Consider the following 16,551-nt stretch of genomic DNA (forward strand, 5'->3'; position numbering starts at 1 on the left):
GTATGGCAGATGCCAAGGGAGCACAATAAAAGCAACCTGGCCTTTCTTAATACCACTGCTGTGCTACACCACTCTGATGCAGTTATCCTTGCAAAAGGAGCTCCACCATCAGACGAACATTTCTGTTTTAAAAATGTTTTTTACTCTATGAATTATTTAATATGTGTGTTTCTGAACATCTGATTTTAGTGTTTTTGTGAGCTCATCATTTTTTGAGCAGTTTTGTCGATATTCTAATTTACTCACCTGCCCCGGCTGCTTCCTGACAGAATACAACATTCAGCCGTTCTCGTTCACAACCTGTTTGAACCCATTGGGCGTATTGTCTTTCCTTCAGCTTTGCCTTGGAGCCCCTTCTACCAAAGAAGCTGCACACAAAGTCTCAGGACAAATTGGACCGGGACGAACCAGAAAGGGACCGCAAAGAGAGGAAGAAGGAGAAGAGGAACAGCAAGCACCAAGAGATTTTCGATAAAGAACTCAAGACAGCAGACATTCAACTGCAGCAACCCGAAGCTGTCATACTCTCAGAGACGGTAGTGTTCATTATGTTTTCTGAGTTGGTTATTATTCTGTAATTTGTGACTCTTTTTTTTACCTTTCCCAGGATTATTTAGTCATCCTTTCTGCCTCTTTGATAAATGTACGGTTAAAAAAATTGATTCCTAGCTGTATTTGTCTTTTTTTCTACCCTTTCTACCTCCTCTGTTCACATTCCGCCTCACCACTGCTCTGTCTTTTACAGCAAAGAGGTGTGAATGTACTCTTTATGTCCAGAGGGGATACTCCCAGGCTAACAGCACAGAGCTAAGAGAAGTAATGTAGCTATTTTATGCCTAAAGGGTCAAGATCAGAGTTCCACGTAATAACCGTTTATTAATGTTTATATAGTTGCTTTATTGGAACTGATATTTAACGCTATCATCAATATAGTTCATGTTGTTTGTGTACAAAATTACATGCTGCATTTTCCAGTGTCTCCCTCATAGCCGGGTGTTTGAATTTCACCGATTACGAAGTTATTTGTTAATGTCGCCTGCAGAGCGGAGTAGCCCCAAGGACATTTCTTTTCATATTCAAATTCGAGCCACAATAAAGTAGGGAAAACGCACTCATGCATGCAGATAATTGTTAGTAACCACAAATAACACCCTCCAACCCGACAAGCGCATTTATCTAAATGGGTTTTTCCTCTAGGAATATAAATAGTTGTTTTAATATGTGTGTGGAATGACACAACCACCCCAGAGGAGTTGTGACGCCACATTTCTGCAGTGATATTTCATCCGAGTCCAGGAAAATGTGCTTTAAGTGCCGCTTTATTGACTTGAATGGATTTGGTTTTTCAGTTTCGGCGCACAGTAAAGACTTAATCTTTCATCTTTCTCCACCACTGACCTGACAGATCAGCCCCCTGCGGCCTCAGAGACCGAAGAGTCAAGTTCTCAACCAGGTGGCTGGCGATCGCCGTCTTTCTGTCTCACCGGGACCTCCTTCTTCCAACTCCTTACCTGGTCCCCCACCCATTACACCGAGGAACAAATCCACCTTTAGCCTGAACGCTGTTTCAAGTAAGAGCAGCCTCCACTCTGTTCTTTTGATCTTCTCCGCAGTTTAAGCAGTACTTCCCCTCCCTCACTTGTTTCTGAAAGCTGTTAGCTTTGTCTGTCAAGATCAGAATCAAGAAATTTTTGCCACTGTTGACAAAAATCCTAAAACGTTCTGTGGTTTTTAAAATTCTGCATTACCACAGAGTATAGCTTACTTTACTTGTAGAGCAAATCGGAAATATACTGATCACAGAGCTGACTGTAAAAATAATGGCAACAACTCGACAAGCACAACAAATAAAAATAGTTATGGAATAAAAAATTTAAATAGTTATAACATCAGAAATGTATTTACAACAACTTTAATACTTCTAGAGGGTAAGCATATGCAGTTCAATGTAACCGTAGTTAAAGAAATTAATCAGAAATTATTTTATATTTTGAGGTGAATGCAGTTTGTAGCCATTAGGCTGTGATCATTTTTATGTTTTGACTGTTTAATTAAAACATGTCCACATTTTGCTCTTACTCATTTCCTCCAATTTAACTCTTAAAGCTGCTGTCAAAATCCAACTAACTGTCATTTTAGTGGTTACAAAATATATAATTTTTTTTAATGCAATGCTTTACATGAAAAAAAGAATTTGATGTCCTTAAAGAAAGTATCACTAATGTCTCCGCTTAGTTCAGCCTGAAATAAAATGAGTTTATAATTAAAGCATGTTTAACTTTTATCAGTGTGTGAGAAATGTAATTATAGAAAAAATGTGTTTTATTAAAGAAAAAGCATTGCATCTTCTTCTAATAGTGTTTTTTAGATGATTAGTTAGTTTTTACAGAAACTAAGACATGTTTTAGCTTTTGTATTTTATAGGTTATTTAATTTTGGTGTTTTCGAATGACGTGAGCATTTGAATGTGTGTGTGAATGGGTGAATGACTGATGGTTGTGTAAATCCCTTTGGAGTCTTCTGACATGATGAAGCTCAGGGCATTAAAGAAAGCTTTTTGTTTCACAGCTTCCAATTTGTGAACAAAGACATTTTATATTTTTGCATTAAGTTCACCTTAGATGTGGTGGTGCTTGAAAACTTCATTACTTAGATTAGTGTAACCTGGAACTAATTATTCTACACTAAGCACAGATTAATTAACACATAGTTTTGTTCAAATCTCACTTTTTGTGAACTGAAGTATTCTGTGTCTTGTTGTCCGGGGAGCTGGATGCATTGTAAAGCCCCTAGCAGTCGGTCTCAGTCTTTTAATGTCTTTTGGCTGAGAGCCCTGATCTTACAGAGACCCTCATGAATTTTGTTGACGAATGTCTGCTGATGTTGGCCTTTTTTCTCTCAGGTCTGGAGCTGAACGGGATGGGCTGCAACGACAAGGGGGAGGCCCCTCCTCCCCTGCCGTTGAAAAGCAGCACAGGAGATTACGGCAACCTGCTAGATAATCAAGACTTGGCGAGTCCCTCGACGCCTCCCCCGCCCCCACCGCATCAAAGAGTAGGTGTTTTAATTGGGGCCCAGCGTAACTCCCTAATGATGCATGGCACTTGGACTGAAACGAACGTCCGAAGCTCACACTTGACATTTAGTTCAACCTCCACCATAACTCCTTTACCGTCCACCCCACCATTCATCTGTTCTTGCATGTCCACATGCAGGTTTTCACAGTTTAATTTAGGGGGGGGGGTGTTTCCTCCGGTTTTCTGCAATATGTGCCACAGAAGAGTGTAGGCGTTAGTCAGTTAGCTGCCCGTCTGCCCCGCTGTTATTTATGCTGGTCCTGCAAGAAGGCCCGGTGCTCAGCCGTGATTGATTGGATGATTACTTTACCTCTCCCATTCATCAGAAGCTCTCCAGCTGTTAATCAGTGACTCATCTCTCCACACTTGCTGACTTCTACTCAAGCCGTCTTCTCGCCTGGCCTGGCCTGGCTGTTAACTAATCTTATTTATCCAGTGTCGCGGCCCGTGGACAGGTAGTAAAACTGAGCACTGGCACACGATGTGGCAGAAGACTGACACTAACGCAGAGAGAGCACCTGTTTCTGAGAGGTTAGTGACTGCCCTTCTTCATTTCCAGGCTTTTATGGAGGGAGAGGCGGTGCTATCGAGGAGCATCACTCCTCATCTGCTGTTAAAGGCAAGAGGCCTGCTTAACCAGCTGAGACATTTTCTGTTTAGACTGAATAAAGAAAAAAAATACCTTCAACATATCTAATGTATTCGGAACAAAATCCACTCCTGTAGTAAATTATTTTTTGCTCTTTATACAGTTTAGGACGTACAGCAACCAGCCTATTGGCTCTTGCAGTTACAGCAATACACTTGCCTAAAAATTTCTGCAGAAATAGTTTTTTTGGTAACACTTTATTTGAAGGGGGTTGAATAAGACTGTCATGACACTGTCATAAACATGACATAACACCTGTCATGCACATGAAAAAGCCTTCATGAATATTTATGACTGTTGTCATAAAGCGTCATTCGGTAAATTATGACACTTTTAATACAAAGTTGACATTATTCAAAATGTCTTTGTTATGACAACTTGCCATTAACCAATAAATCATTACTGATATAAATTTGTTATAAAAATATTACTGACTGCACTTTAAAAATTAGGTAACTTTATGTTATTAAAGGTAAAGTTTAAACAGTAATGATTTCTTTTTTTCTTTTTTTTTATTATTATTGTTGCGTTTGTCATTATTGCAATCAACACCACAAAATATCATGATAATATGTAGAGGTGAGACTTTCCTAGAGCAGGAACAGGGAATCAGAGTTGAGGGGAAGATGGCTGCAGGGCAGTCCCTGATGCTTGACTGGGTTGGTTTTGACCTAAATATATTCAGTAATTAGAATATCTCAAAGTCCAGATATAAATCCAGCTTAAAATATGTGGTAAAACTCCTTGAGACATACCCCAAAAGACTCCGCCAGTAAGAATTGACTCAGGGCTTCTTAATATAAATACACACACAAAAAAAAAAAATTCAAAGAATTGAAAACTTTTGAAAACTCTGCTTTGTTTTGATTTGTTACATAAAATCCAAATAAATTCCATGAAAGTCTGTGGCATCTTCTCCAGGTCTAATTACAAAGTGGGATTCAATGTTAGCCTTTCAGATCTAATGTTTGTCTTACGTTATTACTACGGTGCACTCGTGTGTCAGAACATATCACAAACTAACTCTAACAGCTGAGGTCTGATGACACGTGTCAGAACATGCTCTACAACTTGTCAATCTGCTGCAAATCAACAGTAGTGTCTCGGGACGCCGGTAGTGTTATGTACTGTAATCTCTTCTCAAGAAAGCAGCCGCTCCCAGCTGCGTTCTTGTCTCTTCGCACAGTCTGACACATAACCCAGCTGCTAACTTCCTTTTTTCTGCTCACAGTCACACAACACTTTAACTTTTTTTGAGTCAGTCTTTTTTTTTTTTGTTTCAGATGCTGAACAAAACAGTTTTGTTTAGTCTTATTTGTCTGCATTACCTTGTTTCTTTTGGTACATATATGAATCGAGTCAACTGTCTTTTTTTTTTTTTTTTTTTTACTTTTTTGCTGGTTTTCAGATTATTTAATAATAAACATCTAAGTCCAGTTATAGTTATGAAGTTATGAAGCTAACTTCATAACTCATTCTATTGTATATTTATTACAATAATTGTTGTTTTTATCCCCTTTTGTGCCATTTAATTAAAACAAACACGACTGATTAATCTGATCAAATAAAAGTAACTTCACTGACCACCTTGTAGATATTTTTTGGACTCTTAAAACCATATCTCCTCCCACAAACAATAAGCAAATTAAGTTGTGTTGTAAGTGCAAACAAAGTGTCTTTAACACAAATATAAATTGGGACAGTGAGGAAAACAGACTGGTTTTTGTACTCTAGTTGGGCTCAAACCAACCAAAACTGCAGACATATTTCTTACCAAACATGTATCAGCTCAGATGGGGCAGGATGTTCCTGTCAGAAGGATGTTTCATGTTGACCAAACATCAATTCCAGTTAGTTCCAACTATTGCCGTTGGCACCTACCAAGGGAGCATTACATCTGCCAGGTTTCCTGCAATACGAGGACATTTCACTCCAACTAAACGTATTTTTTTAAACACCATTTTTCTTTGCACGTATTGACACAACATTAATTCCTACTTGCTAGGAAGTTTGCTACAGTCCACACATCACCTCGTACCCACCTTGGGGGAGATAAATTACAGACCAGGTGTCATTTAATATCCACCAAGGGCACATTTGCTATCAATCATGCAACATCTTTTATTGCTAGTGGTATCCTTTTAACTGTACGACTTCATACCCCCGAGGGGAACATTTCATGATAACTATATGTAAGTTTGTCAGTGTGAGCTGACCATATATCAGTTCACACCTGCCTGGAAGCCATTTCGTACCAACCCTTTATAACTTTGTGCCCAGATATCCAGGGGGATATTTTGTACCAACCATTTGTTAGTTCCTGCCTGCTTGAGGGATCTTTCCTACAAATCACTTGTCAATTCATTCCCACCAGGGAGACATTTGGTTGTTAATTGTGGAACATTTTTGCATCCCCAGCGGGATGTATCCTTTTGTCCATACATCATTTCATACCATCAGGGGGACATTTTGTACCAACCACCTATCAGTACAGACTGGTGCTATAAACCGTGTCAACTGTGTGTCTCCACTTTAGCACACCTGAATCAAATAATTAGGTCATTTGCAGGACTCTTGACTGAAGAGGCTCTTCAGCCATTTGGTTCATGTGTGATGGACACCTAAGAGTTGCAGGACACTGGCCTCTGAAGATCGGAGTCTGGCGCCCGTGCGTCCAGATCCAGTCCTCTAGAGCTGGTGTCCTACGAGTTTTAGATGCGTCTCTGCTTCAGCGCCACTGTTGATGCAAGTGGTCCAACTACTGTACCTCAAAGTTCTGCAGAGTCCTGATAATAAACCATCAATCAATTCAGGTGTGACGAAGCAGAAAAAAGACTAAAACATGCATGAGACCGGTCCTTAAGGACTGACTTTGGACAAAACCACTGTTTACCAACCTTTCTTTGAAAAACCTGCCAGCTGGATGTTTCACACCCACCTCTTGTCACTTCCTACCCACCAGAGGATGATTTGTACCCTCAATGTATCACTATGTAGTCGTCAGACGACATTTTGTACCAACAAACGTGAGAGTTTGAGGCCTTGAAGAGGACCTTTGAATTTGACCTTGCATCAGTTCATACCTACTAGAGAGAGGTTTTGTACTAACCATACATCAGTTTGTACCTGTTAGGGAACATTTTCTGCCAACCACAAGTCACTTCATGCCTACGAGAAAACATTAGGTACCGACCGTATGTCAGTTGGTGCATGCCAGAGGGATGTTTTGTAAAACCTGCACATCAGTTCCACTCCACCAGACAAGTGTTTAACATTGTCATCATTGTCCACTCCAATAAGTTATGTCTAGAAGCATATCCAAGACACTCAACTGGCCCAACTGGGTATCAGAACCAATATTAAATGAACTAGTGGCTAAAAACAGGTTTATATGTAAAGTTTGATCAATTTTATATCCCTATTATTCACGAAATTTTTTTAAGTAAAGACTGGCATGGGATGGTTTAAGTAAACTGATATTAAATGGGTTTTTGTAGTTTTTGTTCATGTATGAAATGGAATAAATGATAACTTGTGCGTAGGAAATGCTGGTACAGAATAGCAAAGGGGCACATTGGCTTGGAGTCATCATCCTGTCATTTCTCTCTGCATTAAAAATATTTCTGAATTAAACTGTTTTGACATGAGAGAAATATAATCCCGGGGTTTCTTTTCCTTTTGTCTTGCAGCACATTCCACCTCCTCTTCCTAGCAAGACCCCCCCTCCTCCTCCTCCCAAGACCACCAGGAAACAGGCCTCCATCGATTCAGGAATCGTACAGTAAACAAAGACACTGACAGAAAGACCAAACAGCACACTGACAACAAAACAAAAACATCAACAGTAAACGTTCCCACGGAAAAACACAAAGGAAAAAAGAAGGTTGTTTTCACCCACACATCCCTCGCTCCCCGTCCCAGCTTGACAAGATGAATACCTCACCGCCGCCCGCCCCCTCTTATCGTCCTTAAGTCTCTCCTTTAGTCTTTCCGTCTCCTGTTTGATGCCGTCTCCAGCAGGGAGCGCGTTTCACAGATGAATAGTCACTGAACTTGTAGATGCAGTCTACAACCGCCACTTTGCCACTTTGCGCTTTTTCTTTTTTGTTTTTTTTGTTTTTTGTTTTTTTTTATCTTGACATGAGATTGTGCTCAGACAAGATAAGCTGGGACCAGCAGCTTCTCAACACTGACCCACTGTCAATTGAATGAAAGCAAAAAGTTCATTAAAGCATTATTCCTGTCTCTGTTATTCATATTCACCCCCACTATGTACAGAGGTATGTATATATTATGTTATTTTATTTCAGGTCTCTTTGTACGTTTTTTGATCATGTCATTTTTTCTTTTTTTCTTTTTTTTTTGTATTAACGCATCACTAGATTAGTGGCATTTATATATGAAACAAGAAAAGGGCTTGTAGGTTTGGATTGACAGGGATTTTGAAGGAACCTATCATGAATTTTATCGGTAAAATATCTGGAGTGCACATCCTGCTAACTCTTATTCCATATATTCAAGCATCATTGTTTAGACCATGTCCCTGATTGCTGTAACCTTGGATTTCAATAACACTGACTGTTTCCAGTTCACTACTGACATGACTTCTGAATAAACTTTCAAATGTATGTATTTTTAAAAAGGAGCGATGTCTTCCTCATTATCTCTGCCTACGTGGAGCGACGCCGAAAATAGATGTCTGCGCTTTCTGGAAGTAAAAAAAAAAAAAAAAAAAAAAAAGAAAAAGTAGCAGAACAGCCTGACGATCTTTATGTGCTCTCTCACTTTAACTGAACACTGAGTGGTAAATCTTTCTGCTTCCTTGACTGGCAGCTATCACAGCAGTTTCTGCATCAAACATGCATGAGCTCTGTTTTCAGAAACGTGCTACTCGAGTGAAAGTGGAGTTTCCACGTAGCTGAAAAAGCTCGAATCTTAAATTTGCTTCACCTTGAAAAATAATGGAGCAGTGTCTTTGCTACACCAAAGTTTTCTTTTTTATTATTAATGCTTTTCGATACTAAAAATCTCAATCAAAGCCACGGTTGAAGGTCAGGTAAAAAAAAAAAAAAAAAAGGTTTTTTTAAAGCTTTTATTTTATTTTTCTTTTACATAACACGCCGTACAAGTCGGGCTCTCTTCATGCCATATTTAAGGAGAATTCATGCATAATTTGTGTGGTCCCCTATAGGAATTTGTGCAATGAGAAGTAGTTTGTTAATATTCGTATTTCTCTGAATTGAACAACCGTTTTACAAAGACGAGTATAAAGAAAATCAGAATCCAAGTCGAGATGAAGCGTTTCTGGTTCCACGTCACCTAAGGCCTTTTACTAAAGACGGCGCCAGGATCTCCTGCAGCTTCATCATCCTGACTGTCACGACAACGCGCTCTTTGAACTTTTTATCAGTCAACTCAGAGAACCAGCACTTCTGGAGGGTTTTTTTTTTTTGTTCCACTTGTGGCTGGAAGCTGCTGTAAAATTTTCTGAACCACCTTTGTACATTTGGTGAACGCATATGTGGGCCTTATTTTCTGTGTCACAAAACCAGCTGGTGGGACCTTTTTTGAAGTACTTGCCCCAAGTTGCTCCTGCTCTCCTGCTCTTGTATTCGGCTGACACTTTTTGAGTGGGTGTCTGCCTGAGGGGGGAAGAAACGCTCCGAATGTAGCATCCGTTGTTTGAAGGTGTTTTTATCTGCAGAAGATGTGGCTTTTTAAAGCTCTCTCTTGTCCTAATTAGGAAATCTGAGTGACACTTTTTCCCCTCTGGTTTTCTTTTTTTTTTTTTTTCATACGAGACCACTTGTAGCTCTTAGTCTTTGTGAACGCATTTTGTCAGATAGTAAAATGCCTCATTATTGGTAGTTGGTAGTTCACTCTGATCAAAATGCACAGCCATGTGTAGTTTCTTCATATACAAAGTATACCAATTACCAAAAGCAATAAATAAACAGCAAATCAATTGTCACTGTTTTTTTGTGTAGCTCAGGAGAAAAAATAAATTTAATCTTTATGTTATTTTATGTTATGTTGTTCTGCACTTTACTGTACAAAGGGAAATTTCGATGCATCTTAGCACTACCTTGCTGCTTATGCTCGTTCCCGGCGAGCTGTTGGAACTTCATGACATGGTCAAGGTGGTTTTGTCCATTTTGAAAGTGCAGAAAGAAAATGAACCAAAACCAAATGAAGATGTGACATTTTTCTGCATCGTCTGGCTGATTGAACCGAGACGCCTGCACTATTCTAGTGCCAAACAACATTAGATATAGTCTGAAGACTGAAGCTTTGACAGGAGATGTACATTTGTCTTTGAAAAGGGGAGTTTCATGTTTTGTTTTTTCATAAAATGTTCATTTTAAATGTAGCTAGATAATGACGTCTGTATGGATTTCTCTCAAGCTAAATTTTGAATTTAACGACTGGGTTGTTTCAGAAATGCAAAACTAAATCTTACGTTTAACATCTCATTCTCTGGCATTATTTTGAATCCATTTATGACTTTTCATAATGAAAGTCTGATACTGTCATTTACTCATTGTGTTGTCTCATTTGAGAGGGATGGATGTACGGATGGATATTACTTTGTTAGACATGAAGAATGATAAATGCCTGTGACTTTCTGATCTTTTTTTGTATTATTTAAGCTATAAGGCATGTTCCTGTTTGATATTTAAGCAATATATTCTACAGATTGTCAAATTTAAACATTTTTAAGAGGGCAAATAATTTTTTCCACAGCTCTGTGTTTGGAATTTGATGGAAATGATATTAAAAAGGAGCCGGGTGAAAGCAAAAGGAAACCCCGAGGTAAGAAATAGAAATGTTAAAAAGTTCATAGAATCCCTTAGAAAAATATACTTTGTTTTATAAATCTATGTTAAAAAGAATTAGAAATTAAAGTGTTAAGTTTTAAAATAATTTGCAAAATGTGTACAAAAAGTTTTTTTTTTGTTTTTTATTTTTTTTAAACTACAGATAACATCAAAATTTTCCTGGTGACAAAGATGGACATTAACTAAATGTGTAAATTTGATTCAAATATTTGTACTTTGGCTTATTCTTTCTGTTTGAATAAGTTAGTTGGTAGACTCTTCAACTTTGGCAGGTGATGGTTAAATATATTTTTATCGTTTTTATTATTATTATTATTATTACGCCACCGTGGGGTCAGAAGGGTCATGGTTGATGAGTTTTAAAGCTTCATTTCCTCCACAGTCATTTAAAGTTGTAGAACAATAAAAGTCAAAGCCCAGAGGGGCCCCATTCCTGCTTCTTAAACTACCTTATTGCATTTCAGCGATGTGTCCAGTCACTCCAATCTCTTTGAGAGGGAAATAAAAAGTTTCATCAGTGTTATAATTCACTTATCAAGAATACCCAGCACACTCCCCATATCTGGCTTTGCAATTGAAAAGGGATAAGGAGTGAAGCATTTCAGCTAGTGGTAATATTACATGGTTAACTGGCAGCTTTTTCAATAGGCTCTCTGTGATTTGTGCTCAGCCATTATGCTTTAGCCTCTCTCACTCCTTAAAGTGGAGGCGAAGGGGGAAAAAAGCAGACTTAATTGAGAGGATTTCTAGAGACTTTGCTGGGAGGAGGGGCTCCTTCTCCTCAGCAGAAACGTATTTACAGCGAACTCCATCCTCATCTCATTTGTCATTTCAGCCAGGGATATTGTGTGTGTGTATTTCTCTCCCTGTCCTCCGCGACACACTTTCATTTGCCGAGCGGCAGCAAGCGTGTGCGCTTCTCTTTAAATGTCTCTATCGCATAATAAAAGAGGACAACATTTCCATATATCAGCGTACCTGTCTGCTGTGTTTTTTTGTGGCTTTTTCCTCCCAAATGGAGTCTGGCTACAGACTCTTGTAATGCACTTTGTTAGCAGTTGCTTTTAAACTTTTCGATCTGGCAGACACTTGCAGGATTGTACAGTGACGGCACAAAAGAATCACTCCGCACTTTCTTTCGATTCTCGGGCTCGTCCTGCATTTGTGTGAGGCCCCTGTAATTTAAAGCTTTGTGGAGCTGACTCTTACTGCAGTGGCAAGTGTTTTTTTGTGTGCGTCTGCCAGCTATTGCACTTCTGCACACTGAAATTTTTTGCCCTGTTCGTCTTTGCAAAATTGCTCCCGTTCAGCCAGAAATGTTGCTGAGAATAGGTGAACATTAGTTGTTTTGTTGTTTTTTTTTTTTATTCTTGCCACTGATTCTGGATTCTGACCAGCTCCATCTCCTGGTAAAGAAAATAATCCCTGACAGCATGATGCTGCCACTACTGTGTCACTTCTCAAATGATGGGGTTGGGTTATTGTTTTATAAGCTAGTTCTGCTTTAAACTTCGTCACGGATAACCCACTCATAAGCACGAAAGCGCCTTAAACTTAATCCATGTTTGGAAAATATTGTCATTCGATACATCATTCTGTTCAGGAAAACCACTGGCATTCCTGCCTTTTGTGGCCATGGCACTGGACCGATTGGTGTTGTCGTACAGTGGTGAAGAGCTTTATGTAGCCGTCACAGATAGTGTCTTACAGAGACTACAAAAGCCGTGTCTGTCGCAGCAGAGTTGTCAGGAGGCGCCTCAATAAACTGACTGAGTGAATTGTGTTCAGTGACGGAGCCAACATGACAAGTGCTTGAGAAGTAAATCTTCTGTCGACTCGGCATGAATGCTGCTCCGCGTCTGTACGACTTTGTTTAGTTGAAGTCGGAAACATAAATGGGAGACTCAACCGTAAGCCGGACTGCTTGGTGGTCTGCAGGCCTGTTTCCTGGCTTTCCAATATAAACGCTTCAGGTTTCTGAACTGCTGGCGACACCTCTGTGTTTAAAATATGACGCTTTTGAAAGAAACTCATTTCATCGCACCTGTTAAATTAAACCTCTTATTTATATAAAGTGGACATTTAGATGTGTCAAGAACAATGCTGGAGCTCTGATGTGCTTTAACTCTCTTAAAGGAGTTCAAAAACGCTGAAGGAAATGAGACGAAGGCAGAGAACAAGACATTGTCATCCTTTAACAAATAACCTCTTCAGATGAGTTTGTCCTCCCAGGGTTCATTTTTATTTTCTATCTCTGGTATTGAAACATCACGCCTTTAGTCATGTGTTCTCAGCAAACAGACAGAGGGATCTTTTGTCATTTCTGTTTGACTCGGTCTCTCTTGTTCGTCCCGAGTTCTGTCCTCTGTTGTGCTTCCTTCTTTTCTGCTGTTTTCACAGGTTTTCTACCAGATTTAGTTATCCCTCTATCGATATAGGCAGGTTTAGCCCAGTAGGTCATGTGTTTGTTTGAACATTAGCATACATCTGCCTCACTTGGATGGGACGTTCTCTGTTTTTGTCATTTTGCAGATTAAGGTCGTATTCCCGTCCAAGGGAAATCCTGAGATTATCTTTTAATTGCAGAGAACCTTTTTAGACTCTTCACAGATATTTCCCAGGGGTGCCATTAGTTGTTGAATCGATTGGAAAAAAACCCAGAAGGTGCAGACAGGGGACTAACCTTTATCTGAGCCCTTTAATGCAGCTGTTCTGCACTTCTTCAAACTTTACAAACTCCTGCCTGATGCTTTCTTTTTTTCTGACCAAAGCTGGGTGTCACAATCAGCTTCTAAAATCAAAGAAAGTTGTCACCACCTGATGTCATTTTTGGAGATTTAGATTCAAAGTTTAACCCCATGTCCGTTCAAAGCTCCGGTTTATTTTCTGTTTTGTTTTTTTGTTTTTTAAGGGAGAAAGAAAGAGAGATGGGAAACCAAGTGGTGTTGATCTATATTAGCTGAGGCTATTATAAAGCTCAGGGCTTTCCCAGGCAGTCAGATGGATGTGTTGCTAGGAAACTCACCTAGAGATCGGGGGTGGAGAAGTGGTTTGATGAGAGGGCAGAATTCCCAGCTTGTTTGAGCATTACATGAAAATAACTAATAAGAGCCAGCGGCATTTTGGCTCAGTGGAGGAATATTGATCCTAACTTGTTTAATGACATCTCTGTAATTAGGTCTCACGTCTATATTTTCCTCATATCTATATTTTATGTATTCCATTTGTTTTGTGTTTTTTATTAGTTTATTTTATTTTTTATTTATTTTTTTCTTGAATTCCTCTGATGTAATGATTAAGGACCAGAAGTTGCGGTGCTCTTTAAACACACATTTATGTGCAATAATACATGACAGGATTGGTATCGACAAAAGCGCGAGTGTTTAGGAAAATTAAACCCTCCACATTCGGATAGTGAACTTCATGACAGACACATTTTTCACTTGTTTCATTGTTACTTTAAATTCTGACGCTTCTCTATTTCTCGACTCCAGCGAGATTAAAATCGATACACTGATCATATTCTGGGTTTTGATATATTTTACCTCCCAGAAAGCTGCACAGTTCGGCTTGATGGATGTGCTTCGATTTATTGCGCAACGACGTGCGCGTGTCACCCCTGAGACGATGCTGCCCTCCCCTGGAGAGTGCGGTCACTGCGGCCTTGTCTTTCACATCGTATTGATGGCGCAACATAAAAACTCCATGATTTTGGCTCTTGCTGACCAGCAGCATTAAGATGCCCTGCAAGGATGTAATCAGGAGCAGAGGTGTAAATCTACCAGGCAGAGGAGTAAATTGGGTTAATGCAACCTGCAGGAGTCAGGCAGGAGTCCCAGCTGCTTGTACTTCAGTCTCGGTTAGTGCTCTTTTTCAGGACTGGCAGCCTAACGCCTTCAAGCAGACAGGTTGTCAGGGCAAAACCGTAATTGGTCAAAGGGGAAAACACAGAAAAAAAAAAGCATCTAATTACCAAGAAACACTTTCTCTGGGTTTCACTGTGCAGGTAGAAACCTATCTTCAGGCGCTTTTCCACATGCACTGTTGATATTTACGTTGCTGCTTCAAACAGTCGTAAGGCAAATTTCATCTCAAATTCTTTTGAGAAATGTTGACCTTTTGGTGATTAATGACATGCGAGGGATAAAAGAATGAATTCCTTGCATGTAAGGTTTATATGTAATAAAACAGCAACGCAGGACATAGTTGTGACGAGGGGGGCGAGGGGGGGGGGGAGAATGCAATGTTTTTAAAATCTTTTATTATGCAACGTATTGTAGTTTTCAGACCTATTTACTTTTATACCCCTAAAGAATGAATAACCGCCCACCTCAACCAGGCTTGTTCAGCTTCCAGTCCTGCTACTGATTTAAATGGCTAAATTATCTGTTTGGCGAACCGTTTAGTTGGGAGTGCTCGTGTAACACAGATGATGTTGGCCAAGAGACCAAAGGTCTCAGAGAGTGTTTGTAACTGGAATGATAGATGATAAACAGTGAGGAAATTATGGTCTCCACAGCTACATTTCAGTCAAAAATACTTTAGGTGTTGCTAAAGGGAGCTAGCCGTTTGCAACAAATTTATGGAAGGTTGAGTGGAAGAAAAAACTGTCGAAGAAAATGGTGAACAAGCAACAGGAATAAATCGTTTCCACCCTGGGAAGATTGTGCTTCATAATTCATCCAAGGGTTCTAGGGAAAATCCGTAAAACATTAACTCTGACTGAAATTAGCTCTTCAAGAGCCACAGTACATGAACGCATCCAGGACGTCCGCTGTAAAGAAAAATGAGGTGCCAGTTTCATTTTTCAGCAGGTTTGGGCACCTTCCCACACTGTCTTCGCATTTGTTTTCCTGGAAGGAGAAATGGATGAACGTGAAGTCTTTTTCTGATGAAGCGCGCTCCATAAACACATCGCCGGTTCCTGCAGGGATGGTGGTGAGGTGCCAGCAGTTTCCCCAGCCGTTTTCTCTCTCCTGTTTAATTTAAAACTATTACTCACCTCGTGAACTCCTTTAAAGAGCTAAAGACAAAGTGCAAAACTCAGCTGGAGTTTGAAATGTTTTATGCAGTGGGTTTGTCTTTGCCAACTTTAGGAATGACAACCATTGAGTTCAGAAATAAAGGATTCACAAAAGCCAAACCACAGCAGATTCAAGGCAGGTACAAGAGGAATGTAAATTGCGTGAGCAGTCAGCAAAAGCAGTTCTTATTTCTGCATGTAGTTTCGTCCTCTTAGGCTGTGTTCTGCATTAAGAGTTAAACAGCAGTCCTTTATTCCTCCACTGGAGGGAGACAGTGAGCAGAACAAGCCTCTGGCCACCGGAATAATTTGTTTACACAGACAAAATTAATGACTTTATCGCACCCTCTCCTGATTTTTAATGGCCTTGAGTGCATCTAATAGTCCCGTAATTACTTTAAAGCAGTAAACAGTTTGCAGATGTCAAAGTCATACAGCCACACAGTTAAAGCTGAAGCAGTCTGCAGAAAACAAGCCTTATTAACCCAGAGGGCCTTTGTTTGCACCAGCGGGAGTTGAGCTCCAATCCTAGTCGTAAAATCCGCTGATGCATATAAAACGTGTGGCATTTCTTCCATCACGTTCAACAGGGATCTCACATACGGTCAGGCTGAGGAGGGGCTCTGATGGCTCTGACCTCTCCATATTTGATATGATCTCATAAGGAAAAGCTTGTGTCGCCCGAAAGAGCTTTAGAAAGAGGATCCATATCAGAGCGTCAGATAAGCACAAAGAAAACGTAGGGACTGACTCGGCCTAACCCCCACTTACCTGAATCTTTTACACCAGCGGTGTCTGACTTAGGGACAGGTGTCCCGCAGGTTTGAGACGTGTCTTTTCTCCAGCCTCGACAGGTCACCTACTTCTACAGTGGCCTGATGATAAATCAGTCACTTGATTCAGGTGTATTAAATCAGGGCTACAACTAAAGCATGAAGGATACCGGGCCTAAACTGCTGACTT

At 39.9% G+C, this 16,551-nt stretch overlaps 1 protein-coding gene across 1 annotated transcript in view; it reads left to right on the top strand.

Moving 5' to 3' along the window:
• dock1 (dedicator of cytokinesis 1) overlaps positions 1-8,466 on the top strand; it is a 198,067-nt gene extending 189,601 nt beyond the window's left edge. Inside the window, exons 50-53 of the mRNA XM_016676605.1 lie at positions 338-536; positions 1,406-1,571; positions 2,903-3,054; positions 7,416-8,466. Coding sequence (XP_016532091.1) covers positions 338-536; positions 1,406-1,571; positions 2,903-3,054; positions 7,416-7,511 — 613 coding nt within the window. The 3' untranslated portion in view covers positions 7,512-8,466. The remainder of the gene's footprint in view (positions 1-337; positions 537-1,405; positions 1,572-2,902; positions 3,055-7,415) is intronic.
• Positions 8,467-16,551: the final 8,085 nt, after the last annotated feature.

Source organism: Poecilia formosa, unplaced genomic scaffold, assembly GCF_000485575.1.
Source record: "Poecilia formosa unplaced genomic scaffold, Poecilia_formosa-5.1.2 Scaffold136, whole genome shotgun sequence".
Classification (NCBI taxonomy): domain Eukaryota; kingdom Metazoa; phylum Chordata; class Actinopteri; order Cyprinodontiformes; family Poeciliidae; genus Poecilia; species Poecilia formosa.